General features: G+C 49.5%; 1 protein-coding gene across 2 annotated transcripts in view; it reads right to left on the minus strand.

The window, feature by feature from the left end:
- The window catches only part of Txndc5 (thioredoxin domain containing 5), a 27,505-nt gene extending 12,653 nt beyond the window's left edge, over window positions 1–14,852 (minus strand). For both annotated transcript variants that reach the window (XM_076859177.1, XM_076859176.1), the window contains exons 1-3: window positions 14,591–14,852; window positions 9,919–10,068; window positions 5,154–5,259 (exon numbers count right to left, since the gene is read on the minus strand). In XM_076859177.1, the coding sequence (XP_076715292.1) occupies window positions 5,154–5,259; window positions 9,919–10,068; window positions 14,591–14,841 (507 nt within the window). In that variant the 5' untranslated portion in view covers window positions 14,842–14,852. The remainder of the gene's footprint in view (window positions 1–5,153; window positions 5,260–9,918; window positions 10,069–14,590) is intronic.
- Window positions 14,853–15,275: the final 423 nt, after the last annotated feature.

The raw sequence follows: 15,275 nt of genomic DNA on the forward strand, positions 1-15,275 counted from the left end.
CAGGCTGGGAACTGCCCGTCCATGCTCTGGGTGTGTCAGCTGCAAGCCCCTCGCCAGCCTCACCCTACAGGTCCGAGGCTCCCCGGCAGCCGGTGACAGCTGTCCCCCACCGAAGAACCCACCCAACAAGGCAGACAGGCTGAAGGACAGTCCCGCCCCAAACTCTGCTCTCTCCTCTGAAATATGTCCTGAAGTCTCACACAGGGTACAAAATAAAACTCCCGATGGGCTTCCTGTGCGGGGGGCAGCGCCTCAACACACAGAGGCAGAGGATGGACGGCACCGAGAGTAGAGGATGCCAGGGAGCCGGGGCCTGCTCCCCTTCACTCACACAGGAAGGAAGGCCAACGGTCAACGACAAATCAGAGACAAGTGGGTGACGAGAAGAAAATACCCGGGGAATGGAAGGAAAGGAGGAACCCAGGGTCGGGTTCACAGGCTGTGATGGTCACTCACGTGACATGGTTTGGGATGGGAACACACAAAGTGGGGGCAGAAGGGCTTTTCAAAGGACGCTCCTGTCAGCCCGGCAGTCCCCTGCTTATCTGCACGGGTGTAGTAGTACCGCAGGTAGTACCAACCTGACAGATCTCGTTTCTCCCGTCCATACGTATCTATCCGTATCTATCCTAACGTTCAACTTATAAACTAGGCACAGCAGGAAACTAACAGCAGCAACTAATAATAAGATAGAGCAATTAGAACCATATGCTGTAGTCAAAGTTACTCAGAACTCACGAACTGCTGATTTCTAGAATTTCCCATCTAATATTTTTGGACTGTGGGTAACTGAAGCCACAGAAAGCAGGAGCCGCGGGAAGCCGGAGGGTAAGGTGGGTTCTGGTCCCCAGGAGCCACCAAATCACCACAGTCCTACACAATTTCAATTCCTGTTTTTGAGGCCAGGTACAACCCTGGCTTCCAGTCAAAGTGACCAGAAGGGGAGAGACCACTGAGCGCCTGAGCAGAGACGCACGGCGCCCACTGCTGCAGTCCCACCTGGCCGCTGACCTCTGTGTGGAAAAGAACATCCAGGGTAAGTCGTGCGAGGCCCCGGGGTGACGGCCAGAGCCGGGCAGAGTTGCAACCAGAGAGCACCGCGGAGGGCCCTTCCCATCTCTCAAAATGCCAAGAAGGACCACAAGCAAAGGATGGCGGGAGGACAGTCTACGAGCTCAAATGACACCAGGTAGCTGTTTGTCATCCTTCCCGAGATGTCCAAAGGGCTCTCAGAAACAACACGTTCCTGTGAGCCTCACTTCTGTGCCCCCTGGGGACACCGGACAGTCCCCACCATCACGGGGACACCACCGCATACGACAGACACAGGTACCACCTCTCCCTGCTGGTGACGGTGGAAACTGACGCGACTCTGAGGGAAGCAGTCGTCAATATTCATTAAGGGCCATGATTTTTTTAAGTGTAATTATTTGTTTAAAAATTTATTTTAAGTATTTTAAAATTAATTTTTATATTTTTTTTAAAAAATACTTTTTTAGAAATATTCTTTAACTTCTGGCTTTGCAATTTTATGTCTGGAAATATATTCTTAAAATACCACTAAAAAAGAGGAGGAAAGACAGAAAATTTGGAATGGAACCACCATTTGACCCAGCTATACCCCTCCTTGGTCTACAATCAAAGGACTTAAAATCAGCACACTACAGTGACACAGCCACATCAATATTTATAGCAGCTCAATTTACAATAGCTAAACTAACCATATATATATGTGTGATATATATCACATTTTCTATATTCATGTGCCCTTCAACACATGAATATAGAAAATGTGATATATATACACATCAGAATATTACTCAGTCATGAAGAAGAATGGAGTTATGGTAGTTACCAGTAAATGGATGACACTGGAGGCTATCATGCTATGTGAAATAAGCCAATCCCAAAAATTCAAAGGCCAAATGTTCTCTCTGATATGTGAATGCTGACTCACAATAAGCAGGGGTTCACCAGATAGGACAGGGTGGAGTGGGGGTAAGGGTGAGAGGATGGGAATGGAAAAGACAATAGAATGAACTGGACATAACTTTCCTGTGTTCACATGTGAATATACGCACTGAAACTCCGCATCATGGACAACCACAAGAATGGGAGGTTAGACTCCACGTACCTATGATATGTCCAAATACATTCTACTGTCACATATAACTAAAAAGAACAAATAAAAAAAATTTTAAAAGAGGAGGAAAGAAAGCTCTTCAAAAGATTAACATGTTCTTCATGTCATTTCTGATGAGAAAAGAATCATAAACAATCTAAACATCCACTAAGCAGAAGCATCAAACTATGCCAAGTCCACACGATGTAGTCATATAAAATATTCATTATAGAAAGGGTGAAACATTTACATGATTGTAACTGTGCTTTTAAAAAGCAGAGGAGTAAACACGGAAATATAAAAAAGCAGGGTACAATATAAAAAATGGCATAATTTCCTTTGAAATATTATCATAAAACAAAGGGGAAAAGTACCAGTTTGTTAGGCAAAAATATAAAAATGTATATATATATTAAATTATTTAGGGCATAAGTACAGATGAAGAACTTTAAAAAAACATCTTTTCATTTTAAAAAGCTAAGTCAAAAGTGAAAAGACTTTCTGATTTTTAGTACAGATTGAGCAGGCTTACTCCAAAAACCCCAAATCCAAAATGCTCCAAAATCCAGTCTTTTGAGCACCAGCACAAGAACACAAGTGGAAAATTCCACCACTGACCTCACGTGACAGGTTGAAGTCAGAAAGCCGGCACACTTGGGGCTGGGGTTGTGGGTCAGCGGTAGAGTGCTCGCCTAGCATGCACGAGGCACTGGGTTTGATCCTCAGCACCACATAAATGTAAAATAAAGATATTGTCTCCAACTAAAACTTAAGAATAAATATTTTTTAAAAAATAAGAAAGAAAGCCGGCACACTAAAAATGTTGTATTAAAAATTACCTTTGGGCTGGTAATTTTTTTTGGGCTGGGAGCGGCTGTGCATGCCTATAATCCCAGCAGCTCGGGAGGCTGAGGCAGGAGGATTGCAAGTTCAAAGCCAGCCTCAGCAATGGTGAGGCACTAAACAACTCAGTGAGACCCTGTCTCTAAATAAAATACAAAATAGGGCTGGGGATGTGGCTCAGTGGTCGAGTGCCTCTGAGTTCAATCCCTGATACCAAAAAAAAAAAAAGAAAGAACATTACCTTTGGGCTGTGTGTATAAGATATATGTAACAAAAAAAAAAAAAAAAAAAGGAAGCGTAAATCAATCTCAGGCTTAGACTTGATCTCTCATTATGTGTATGCAAATATTCCAAAATTTGAAAATAATGTGAAATATTTCTGGCCCTAGGCATTTTAGGTGAGGGGTACTCAACCTGGACAAAGTTTCCATACTTTAACTTTTGCATGATAACACACATCGTCACTGTCATTATTTGTGGCAATGATCTGAAAACCTTGTTGCTTGGAGACACTAAAACATGGAGGTTAGGTAACTGGCTTCAGGGTGACAGGGGTAAATTCCACGCAGCCACCGTCTCCAAACCAACCCTCAGAGCGTGTAGGCCAAGCCCTGCTCACTGCACCTCCTCCCTGGCCACGTGAGCAAAGGGGAAGCCGGCCCCTAGCAGGACACCTTCCCAAGATAAAATTGTCCGCACATCTCACACTGGCTGTTAAATAAAGCCATTGCAGAAAACAGGCTTTGGGGTGCAAAGTTTACCTTAAAAGTTTTTTTTTTTTTTTTTTTTTGAGGCTACTACGTGCTCTTTAAAGTTTTTCTCCTCCCACTCCCCATACCTGCCTCCTCCCCAAAGAACATTTTCACACAGCAACAATGTGAAGTTTAATCTGTGTGAAAGTTGCACCTGCTCCACCAGCTTTCTCACCGTGACAAAGATGCAAATTTACTGTCCGAGAGGTGTGTGGTCTTCCCGTTTCCTATAATTAGATAAGTCTCTAGTGGACCCTGATGCTACAGCACTCCTCCCCACGAGGTTACAGTTTGAAATCCGAGCTATGGGAGGGTGGAGGAAACAGCCGAGTTTCTGAGTAGCTGTGACAGGACAGAGTGAAGAGCCGCATGCACACCCTGGAAAAGGCCATCGATAAGCAGCGGAGCTTGACTGCTGGGTTGCAGGTGGCCACAGACCACCTTCGAGTCGCTGGACACCTCCCGACACACAGGCAGTCTGAAGTTAATTGGTGACACTGGAGTCACATTCAATGGCTTTAGATGCTCCTGATATTCCCTCAGAGACACACAGCCAGGGGCTGCTGGCCACGGTCCCATCCTACGGACATCACGGCACCAACCAACAAAGTCTAACCCAGCCTCTGTGGGCCTGGGCACTCGGCATTCGTCAGAAAGCACCACACACCAAGGAACAGCTGATGACCGCTGTGACCTGCCAGCAAAAGGAAGACGGCGACCTCAGCCAGACCAGGGGAGGAGAACACGTTTCCTAGTGACCTTCTTGGAGTACCCGCCATTCCCTCATGTAAGGAGGTCCAGAGAGACACGAAGGGTACTTACTGGTATTCAGTGGGGGCTGAGGATGGAGATAAGGACAGACCATGCTATGGGTATGGTTGGCAGGGGCAGGACCGAGTCAGGGGCTGTGGGCGGTGAAGGTCAAAGGTCCTGGGGAGAAGGGGAGGCGGTGGCAAGCCAGCTGGGGCTGGATACTCTGCCCTGGGCCCCAGGTGGTCAAGAGTCCATCTCTGATGCCAAAGAATTGTTATTCCTTGTATTCCACGTGTGAGTGGCAGAGCGGCTATGTTGAAGGGTGGGAAGGGCCTGTCTGTGAGAGGTTTGCTGAAATATTCACCAGCGACACTCTCCGAGGACTAATGTAGTCAAATAAGGGACAGGGGGCGGGAGAGAAAGAGAGAGAGGTGGGTAAAACGGTGATAACCACTGAAGGTGGGAGTCCGCTGGTTAGATGTTCCTCTCTACTTTTGTGCACATCTGAATATTTCCACCAAAAACTGTTTTAAGAAGTTAATCTTTACTTACAATAACAAAGAATCATAACAAAGAGTTGCTTTAAAATGGCAGGATTAATTAGTAACCTCATCTGGCCTCTGCCCACTTATACAGGACCCCAAAACTGTAGGAAGGAAGGGAGGGAGGGAGAGAGGACTCACGGCCGGCTCCTCGTTCAACGTCTGCAGCATCCAGTTCTCCAGGGTCTGGAAGTCCCGAGGACCCTGGTACTTCACGGCTTCTTGGCCAGGCTTAAAAAACTTGAGGCTGAAAGAAGGAAGGAAGGATCAGGCAGAGCAGACGCAGAAAGCCTTTCCAAACTCTAGCGGAGCGCCTCGTCTTATCAGGGAGCAGATGAGCTGCCCAGGGGCTGCCGCCAGGCACCTCTCGGCCACTCTCCGATAAAATGTGAAAGAGAAACAACAATAACATTCGAGGAGATAATGTATTCACATAATCCTAAACTTGCAGAAGTTTCTGATGTTCTTCAAGGAAAATGAAATGAAGGTGAAAACTTCCGGCTGTATGCTGCGAACCGAAGCCCACACTGCAGGCTCCAGTGCTCCTGGGCAGAACTCCCAGGCTCCTCCCTGTTGGATATCTGTCACCCTTGCCAAGCCTTGGTCACTGCAGTTAAGTATGTCTAAACTAGGACGACGGTGGACACGGCACTGTTTTTTGATACATGCATTTCAAAGCTACCTTAGCAGGTATTTGGCTCCCGCAAATAAACGAGCATCTAGTTATTGTGAAAATTCCAGTTTCCACCTCTAAGGACACCCCTGACACTGCCTGATCCAGTCCCATTCCCTCACTTCCCCCTGGAGAAGGGGCCTTCCCCTTCCCGACCCCCTACATATGTCGGTCTCTGAAGGGATCTTCAGGGGAGGTGGGAGCTGTTCCCTTCATGGTGAGCTAAAGACACTCCCAGAAGTGACCCCGGCAGTTCCTGGTCCCGGATCCCTCCCTGCAAAGGGGAAACTGCACAGAAAAGGCCCAGAGGGACGGGGAGACGTGGCTACTGTCAGAGAGAAAGAAGTACAGACCGGCATCCGTTGGGAGGCCTGCTCGCCCAGGACACCCCTGACGTCCCCACGGCACGTGTGTGGGTTTTGTGTGTGGGTGGCCAAGGTTAGAATCAGGTTAATAGGTCAATGCGGGGGGGGGGGGGCACTGGAGAAGAATAGCGTCACCTTAGATTAGGTGGAGGGAAGTGAAGGGGGGGAGGGGAGGGGAGGAGGGGACAGCAAGGACAGTGGAACCAAACAGACATTTATATATAAAGTAAGTAAATAAATAGAATTTATATATATATATATATATATATACCTGAAACAGAATCTTTATGCAGGTGGTCAAGTTGAAACGAGGTCATTAGGTGGGCCCTAATCTGGCCTAACAGGTGTTCTTGTTAGAAGGGGGAATTCCCACCTGGACACATGCACACAGGGAGGCCCTGTGAAAACAGGGGGCGGTCAGAGAGGTCCACATACAAGTGAGGAATGCAAGATTACCAGCTGCTTTGGCTTGGACCTGGAACATCCCTCATGTTAAGGGGTCATTTCCCAGTGTGCTGCTATCAGGAGGTACTAGAACTTTAAAGAAGAGGGTTTAATGGAAGATCTTGGGTCATCAAGGGTTGTGACCTTTAAGAGGACTGTGAGACCCTGACCCCATCTCTTCTCTTGCTCTTGGCTTTTTGACCACCACGAGGTAAGAAGGGACACCACCCTTCTGCTATGATACACTGCCTCACCCTCATCCCCAAAGCAACAGACTGTGGGCTGAAACCTTCAAAACTGTGAGCTAAAGTAAACCTTTCCTCTTTTTAGGTTGATTATCTCAGGTATTTTGTGACAGTAACACAAAGCTAATACACCAGTAACCATCAGAAGCCAGGAAGAGGCAAGGATGCCTCTTACAGGTTTCAGAGTGGCCTGAAGACTCCTTAGTTTTGGATTTCCAGACTCCAGGACTGTGAGACAATACGTCTGTGTTGTTTTCAGCCACCCAGGTGTGTAACTCTTTGTTTCCGCAGCCACAGGAGACTGCTGCAGATGGTGTGACTCCCCTTCAGTCCAGCCCCTGCTCAGGGTTTCCCAGACATGATTCTTTCCTGGCTCGAGAAGAAGCCCTGAAAACATTTTCCTGAGCAGAGTCAGCCATCCCTAGAGACTCTGAGAGTCTAAACTCCCTCCCACTCCAATCTTTTACTCCAGTTAAATATATCAGGGAAAGAATGACGTAAAAGCTTATGTTGACACACACCCTGGGATCAGGTATCTACGTCCATCATCTGATTCAGGCTCAGAATGACTCTATGAGCGTCATGTTTGGAGAAAGTAAATGCTCACACAGGTAAATCTATAAATGCCTCAATGCAACCACACCACCGTACACAACGCTGTGCTTCCTGCGCGCTGTTAAGAAAGAAAGAAAGAAACAAACTAACTAAAATAAAGCCTCTTCTCAGGCACTTCTGCAGGCCCGTGACGGTCGTGGAGGCTCCCTCCCAGCCCACACTCTCCATAGAGTGAGCTACTTTTCATTCTTTTTAACAACATAAAAACCAGTTCCTGGTTAACCTGGGGAGTCTGGATCTTCTAAATCAAACTCAGGACACACAATCCAAAATGGTTCTTGTTAAGTTTGTGAACAGCATCTACAGAGCCACTGGAGTGCAGTCGATAGTGTGTCCAGCCAGTCCAGAGGGAAGCCTTTCATTCCCTCTCTGACGCCTGGTAACGCACCTCTCTCAGCCTGGACAGAGTTGTGGTTCAGCCTCCCTGTAGCATGGTGGGTGGCCTACGCCGTCCCCCTGGGTCAGACTGGACACGCTGGTCCATCTCTGCTGCCCCTGCCTTTTGGAAGTAATGGGTTTTTACCAATCACCAAAGACCAAGAGTTCTAGAGTCCTCTATGGGAATGCCGAAATTTCCACATGTAGGAATTCCTCTCTCACTGAGCAAGCATGCTCAGACCAGTGTTTACAGGCACATTATTCTGCTGAACTCCCACAGTGAAAGGAGGGTGCGATGAGCGTCACCATCCCACCGAGGCTAAATGACATGGAGCCGCGGGCTGCGTGAGGGGTGGGGCTGGGATTCCCGCGTGGCTTCAAGGGTCGAGGGAACCCTTTTCCACGCTGCCTCGCAGGTTTGAAGATCCGCTCTGATTTCATCCTTCCTCCATGGCCCCCCACAATACTCAATTAAGTAAAGAACTACACAGGACCGACTTCATTCCTCAACTGTGGCGGGTACGCAGGGATCTGCAGTGGCCAACCCTTCCACCTCCTGAGAAAACGGCATCTTCCCTCCTAGTGCACTGCTTTTCCTTCCAACCTTTTCCAAGTGGTCTGCATGGGGCTGCCATCTTCTCAAGAGCCTGCCTCGCCCACCACCATGTCCATTCCTGGACCAGACGCTCCATTCAAGCAGGGCCATCAGTCACAGCTCAAGTCTTTCCATGGAACAGAGAGATGCTGAGCTAGAAAGTTCGAAGGGAGGCACAGCAGAAACACCCCAAGTCCCTGAGGCTGAGTGTCACAGCACCACCCCCAGCCTTAATTCACCTTCTCTACCATGAATTGAATGCCCCCACCCAAACTCATATTGAAATTTAGTCCCCGCACGTATTAAGAGTCTTTGACCCTTAAGAGGTAATTAAGATTAGATGAGTTTGTGACAGTGTGGCTCCCCGCACTGCATTAGTGGCTTGATAAGAGAGACCCAAGTAAACAACCAAGCTGTCTCAGTACGGATTGCCCTGGGCCACCCTGGGATTCTGCATCATCCCCACCAGCAAGAAGGCCTCACCAGACACAGCCCACGAGCCTTTGATCTCAGTGCTATGAGCTGAATAAACCTATATTTTTCATATAAAGTACCAGTCTATGGTATTTGGTTATAGCAACAGAATACAGACTGAGACACCATCTTTTGTTTAATAAGCCACTGTGTTGGCGTATTACTGTAATGGATACCTGAGAGAATGAGCTTATAAAAAGGTTTACTTATGTATTGATTTTAATTGGTGCATTGTAACCATGCATAATAGCGGGATTCACTGGAAAATGTTCACTTGACTCATGGTTTCGGTCCAAGGGTCCCTGGGACCCACTGCCTTTGGCCCATGGTGAGGCAGCAGTGGGCAGCAGTGTGTGTGAGGGGGGGACTGCTCATGAGAATCGAGACACACACAGAGAGAAAGGAGGAGCCCGGGGCCCCAAAATCCCCCTCAAGGGCACACCCCAACAACCTAACCCCCCCCAGGTCCCACCTCATAGCTCCCACTACCCCAAAAGTGTCACAAGCTGATGACCAAGCCTTAAAACAGGGAGCTTTGGTGGGCATTTATCCAAACCCTGGCAGCCAATTACAACTGGTTTAATAAAACCAAAAACACTGCCATAAAGGGAGTAAAATAGCACCTCCCTCAAGGGCATCCTCAAGGGACAGACCACTGTCCTCTGGTTTGTCACCCTTCTTCCCAGCAGACACAGTCTTTGTGCTGTGGGATGTCACTCTAGGAAAGGTGTTTTAGAATTACAGCGTCACCAACTATTCAAACCCAAGTTGGTGACAGTGTGGACGCTGTCCTGGGGAACACCGCAGGCAGCAGGATCTCAGGCAGATCCCTGCTACTGTCCCCTGAACACATCCCCTCATAAACAGAAGACCCCAGTGCTGATTAAAGGCCTTCTCCAAAGTACAGAAAAAAACCTCTAAGACAGACACAGGGTCAAATATCATCTTCCCCCAGCCACAGGGTGGCCTGCTTAACTTCAGCCTCTCCTCCCTCCTCAGATCTACAAAGGAAATGACCAAAAGTCCAACTTGGCCTTGCCTTGGCTGGAGGGAGACGGCACCGAGACGTGGAGAGCCCAGCGTCGCGGGGTACGACGTGCCCTTCCTCCCTACTCACGTGGGGTATCCTCGCACACCCTGGGCGGAGCACACCTCCGAGTCGGCCGTGCAGTCCACCTTGGCCACGTACACCTTGGCGTCCTCCATGCTGTTGTACTTGTCCCCCAGGTCATTCCAAGTGGGCTGCAGCCGCTGACAGTGTCCACACCTGGAACAGGGTGAGAGGAGGAGTTGGACAGAGCGCCAGGTCAGGGGTGTCGGGCCCACCACCTCAGCCCTTTCCACTGGGCAATGGGCCCTCTGTCCTTTCTGTACCTGCCACAGACGGACAGCTCACAACTACTCCAGGACCCAACTCCCCCAGGACAGTGCCACATCATTCCAGGCCCTAAATCAAAACTGAGCAAGGCACGTGCCCAGGTCTCCCTATCTGACCTCCATGCCAGAACCAACCCACCTTCTTCCCTTACAGTCGAAGCCCTGCTACAGCATTTGCCGTTTTTCAAAAGGGTCACAGCTTGGCTTGCCCCTGGGGTCTGGCACGGTCTTTCCATCCCTGATGCATCCTCTCTCACCTCCACCTGGCCGACTCCTATTTGCTCTTCAGGTTTAGCTTGACAGTCACTTTCTCCAAGAAGCCTACCCTGCCTCCCAGGCTGCTCGGCACCCATTCTGTGGTCTCCTGGAAATCTCTCCTCTCTCCCAGTACAGCAGCAGCTTAGCACTTCTTCTTAGAATTGCTCCTTTATTAGTCAGGTCTCCCTGTTACACAGCCAAATAGGCACAAATCAAGGCTACCTCAAAATCAAATCAATTCTGCCTTTTCTCTAATGAAAAGCTAGTACATTTTTTTTTTTTTTTAAAGGAGCTTGTGACCACTCCATTTTCTAGTATGGATAAAAATCAAACATCTATTTGTAATACTCATTGTGTGAATTTAGTTATATACAAATATTTTAAAATTGCCTATCATTTAAAATAATCTGTTAGCTGGGATTATGGCTTCCCAGCCACTCTTCACATTCCATGACAGCATCCATATCTTCTGGTCACTAGATCCACTCGGAGTCACACAGCTGATGATCATCTTGTATTCTCAGGTGCCTGCAGAGTCACACTTGAATTCTGAATGAGACCACACTGGAAACTTTATCCCAAGCTTCAAGTCCAATCACACAGCATTACGGCACGTGGGTATTTTTTATTTATCTAGTAAGTATGGTGTTCCTGTCTACAATGTAACCACTCACTATATTGATCTTAAAAACAAACAAACAACAACAAAACAAAACAAAAAAAAAACTGCTCATGAGAACACCCAGCACTTTCAATTGTGAGTTCTTCCTCAAAATAATTTCTCAGTAAACTCTGTTAAGCCTCTTGGTCTGTTCTGACAGATGACCCCAACAATAAACACTTAAAGATACAAATGAAGAAAAGGTGTCTTCCCTGAGCAGCCCTTTCTTGGCCAGCTAAGAGAATCCCTGCTTCATAAGAGCTTCAAATATGGCATCATTCCTTCCTTCCAAGAAGACGGTTGTGAGGGAAAACCTTGCGTTTAAGTATCTGTGGCCCAAGTTCCGAGAAAGCAAGCACTGATGGTATTCCCAGAACACACCACAAAGCACCTGGCGGTTTCTTAGCTAAATGAATAATACAAGGAAGGAAAGAAACACAGTGGAACTGTACTTGTGGATTCAATTTCTGGGGATCCAATGAGGGACTGGCATGGTTGGGGGAGATAGGCAAAAGGCCAAGTCCACATTCCCCCCCAAAGTGTACATGCAATGGAAGATATGAAATTTTGGTTCCTTGGCTGTCACTGGCTCCAGCATGTTCCTTTTTATGGCAAGAGCATCTTATCACACCAAGTGTGATGCTGTCTGAAGACACAGATCTGACAACCAGTTCATTTGGTGCTTAATCTAAAAGCCATGAAGAAAAACTGGCTGTGAGGACTTAGTGAGGGTCTGTGGGGTGGTCTCCAGCAGGGCACCCCTGAAGGGTTTTCAGTGGCAATTCTGACTCCAGGAGAATTTGGTCAGACATGCATCCTTGACAAGTTTTCTTGTGAAAAAACACAAGACATTAAACACAAACATTAAGAACAAGTTTAAAGAGTAAGTTCACTGGGCCAGGCACAGTGGCATATAACTGTAATCCCAGCAACTGGAGAGGCTAAGGCAGGAGGATTGCAAGTTGGAGACCGCCCTGGCAACTTGGCAAGATCCTGTCTCAAAATAAAAAATTTTTAAAATGACTAGGAATGTAGCTTAATTGTAGGGCACTTGCCTCGCATACGCAAACCCCTGGGTTCACAACAGGAGAATAAGTTCATTGGGCACTAAATCAAAACAGATCATCCTGAGCCTCCACCAGGCTAGCCGGGCATGCTCCTCCCACTCCAGCTACTGATTAAGCCACAGGAACCATCTAGCCGGAACTTCTGGTTTGGGGCCCTGTGGCTATATCGCCCCACCTCTGAAACAGCCAGCTGCATTCAGAGGGTAGCCTGTGGTCAAGTAATAGAGCAAAGCCACCTGATCCTAATCTTGAACTCAATGTCATCAGGTTCACTGTGACCCACACACTGGCCATAGAGAAGCTGTGACCTGATATTGGCACAAAATCTACAGCAGTTGACCAACCCTATAGCTGCCAAGTACAGGGCAAAAGCACACAGATCCATGTTTTGTTACATCGTGTCCTTGCCCCCAGATCACACATAAGCTTCCAACATTTCCCAGTCTCTGAAATGGGAAATAAATGTGTGGGGGGTGGGGAACAGTGTATTCTATCTGAGCTCCAAGTTACTCCTAAAAGCCTAACTTTTGAAGGCTATCACAGAAACCCACACATTCCTCTATAAACAGTTGTAACAGACTAGTAAGATGAACAAATAAAAATGTACATTGTTCCTTCTTCCAAGAACATCCATCTAGATGTCCAAAACCTACCCACAATGGAAACTGAATTAGCTATTACCCAGACTGTACAGGCTTCCTTCTCAGTCCAGGACTAGCTGGTGCTCATTGCAGAGATTTGAAAATTAAAACTACATTAGCACTACAGGAGACTCAACTCTGTCTATGTGTCAATTTTTCTTTAAAAGTAAATAAAGAAGGGCTGGGGTTGTAGCTCAGTGGTAGAGTGCTTGCCTAGCATGTGTGAGGCCCTGCCTTCAATCTCGAGCACAACGTAAAACTAAATAAACAAACTAAAAGTATTGTGTCCATCTACAACTAAAAGCATTTAAAAATAAAATAAAATAAATAGAGAAAACCAGATTTATTCCACTGAAATCGGCTCCAACTAAGCACAGTAGAGTATTTAATTGGAATTGTTACTGGGAGACTACTACTGCACAAAGTAACTGTGAACATCAACTGAGGTTTCATGCTATAATGTATTTTCCATACCATTAATAGTTGTAAAAATTAAGAGTTTTTCAATACATTGAAATACAATGTATCTCATATATACATTGTTAATAGTGGTTGTGAGCCAGATTAAACCAAAACAGTTGATTTAACACCAAAGGAGCTGAAATATAACCATAGCACTACTGTGAAGTTAAAAGAAAAAAGTTTTTTCCAACTTCAAAAAGGCCTCATTTCTGAATAAGCCATTTTTAGGCATCTTACTCATCCTACATCCCTTTTCCTAATAAGCCTCTCTGAGCTCTGGGAAACAATGTAAATTCTGCAATAAGCACAGCCGGAGCACATCTCAAACTGCCTTGTGCACTAAGACTGGGGGCTTTCCGCCCTGGCCCATGGGAACTTCCTTCCTGGGGTAATCTACAGCCAGGCCCCCAAGGAGAGCACTGGGTGTGCTTGTGTGCAAAATAATTCCCGGGGTAAGGGTCAAGCAGGAGGTGTGACTTCAACCAGCAACTTTCCCACCTCACACTTTCCAAATGACCTGGCCCCCAAAACAGGGAGAGGAGGAAGTGACAGCCTTGGGTTTGTGGGCCAGCAAGAGCAGGGCTCACATCCACTCCAAGCTGCAGCGGGACACTCAGAATCTGCAAGACTGTCCGCTTACTAGCGTGGTACAGAAGTCCCCATCTGCTGTCCCCGTCTACCCCTTCGTACCCACAAAACCTATGGTGAGTTTTTATTTTCCAGTTAAACTCTCACGAAGGTGATGAGCCAGACGTCTACTTGGCCAGCTTGGCCCGCAGACAGGCTCCTCCCGGAGAGTGCACGTGTCCCCCGTGTGCCAGCCAACCCGCAGCCCGCTGCGTCCGGCAGACACAGGAAGTTTGGGGCGCGGGGCAGGGGACCGGCAGGGTGAGGTCTGGGCTCCGGCAGCCCGGAGCATAGGGACCCCATCTTGCTCTTCAGTCCGGGGACGGGAGGGGGAAGATTCGAGAGCAAGGGGCAGGAGAGGGGCGGCCTCTTGCAGGCTCCCCGGTCGGGAGCCGCCTCCTCCTTCGGCACCGCCCCGGCTGCCGAGCGCCACGTCAGCTGCGAGCGTCCGAGTCGTGGCGCCCACGCCCCCTGGCCCAGGGCCCCTCGCAGGCGCCCCACGCCTCCTGCCCCGAGCCCGTAGTGTCCACCCCGGGGCTGCGAACCCCAGCTACCCACATCCCGGCCCCGACCCCAGCCGGGGTCCCCGCGCCCCAGCTCGGAGCCCGCGGCGCCTACGCGCTCCACGCCTCCTGCCCGGCCCCGGCGCGCGGAGTGCGGGGCTGGAGCCCGGAGGAGGGCGACGCGGTCAGTTACCAGGGCGCGAAGAACATGACGAAGTGCGCGGCGCTCTGGATCCCGTGCGTGAACATGTCGGCCGTGTACAGGTGCTTGGCGTGCGGGTCCTGCCCGTCCCCGCCGTCGGCCGCGGGGGCCCTGTCCGCCGCCGGCTCCTGGGCCCGGGCGCCCCAGCGCCCGCCGCCGCCATGGCCGAGCAGCAGCAGCAGCGCGGCGAGGCCGGGCAGCCCGGCCAACGGCGGGAGGAGGCGTCCTGGGCGCGGGGGCATCGCGGCGGGGCTGGGCGCGCTCTCGCCGCGGCGGCCGGTCCCCTCACCGGCGCCCGCCTCCAGCCGCCCGCCCCGCCCCGGACACGCCCCGGGCACGCCGCGCCCCCTCCTCGCCCCGCCCCGTCCCGCCCGCGCGCGCCGCTGCCCGGCCCAGATCTGGGTAGGCGCGCGGGGAGCGCGAGGCTGGTAGCCCAGGCTGGGGCGCTGGGGCCGGGAGAGCCTTCCGAGCTCGGCCTCCCGCACTTCCTCGGAAAGTTCCGGTTCATCCAGCGAGGCTCCTGCCCCTCCCCAAACCCGGGCCCCTCACCAGCCTTCTCTAGACTCACAGCGAGGATCAACTCCGATGATGGAAGGAGGAGGCCAGGCAGGGGAGCCCCGGAGGACGGTGTTAGGTACACACAAAGACCCCGGGATTTCAGGCCAAAGGAAGAAAA

The sequence above is a fragment of the Callospermophilus lateralis genome, chromosome 6 (assembly GCF_048772815.1).
Source record: "Callospermophilus lateralis isolate mCalLat2 chromosome 6, mCalLat2.hap1, whole genome shotgun sequence".
NCBI classification, from domain to species: Eukaryota; Metazoa; Chordata; class Mammalia; order Rodentia; family Sciuridae; genus Callospermophilus; species Callospermophilus lateralis.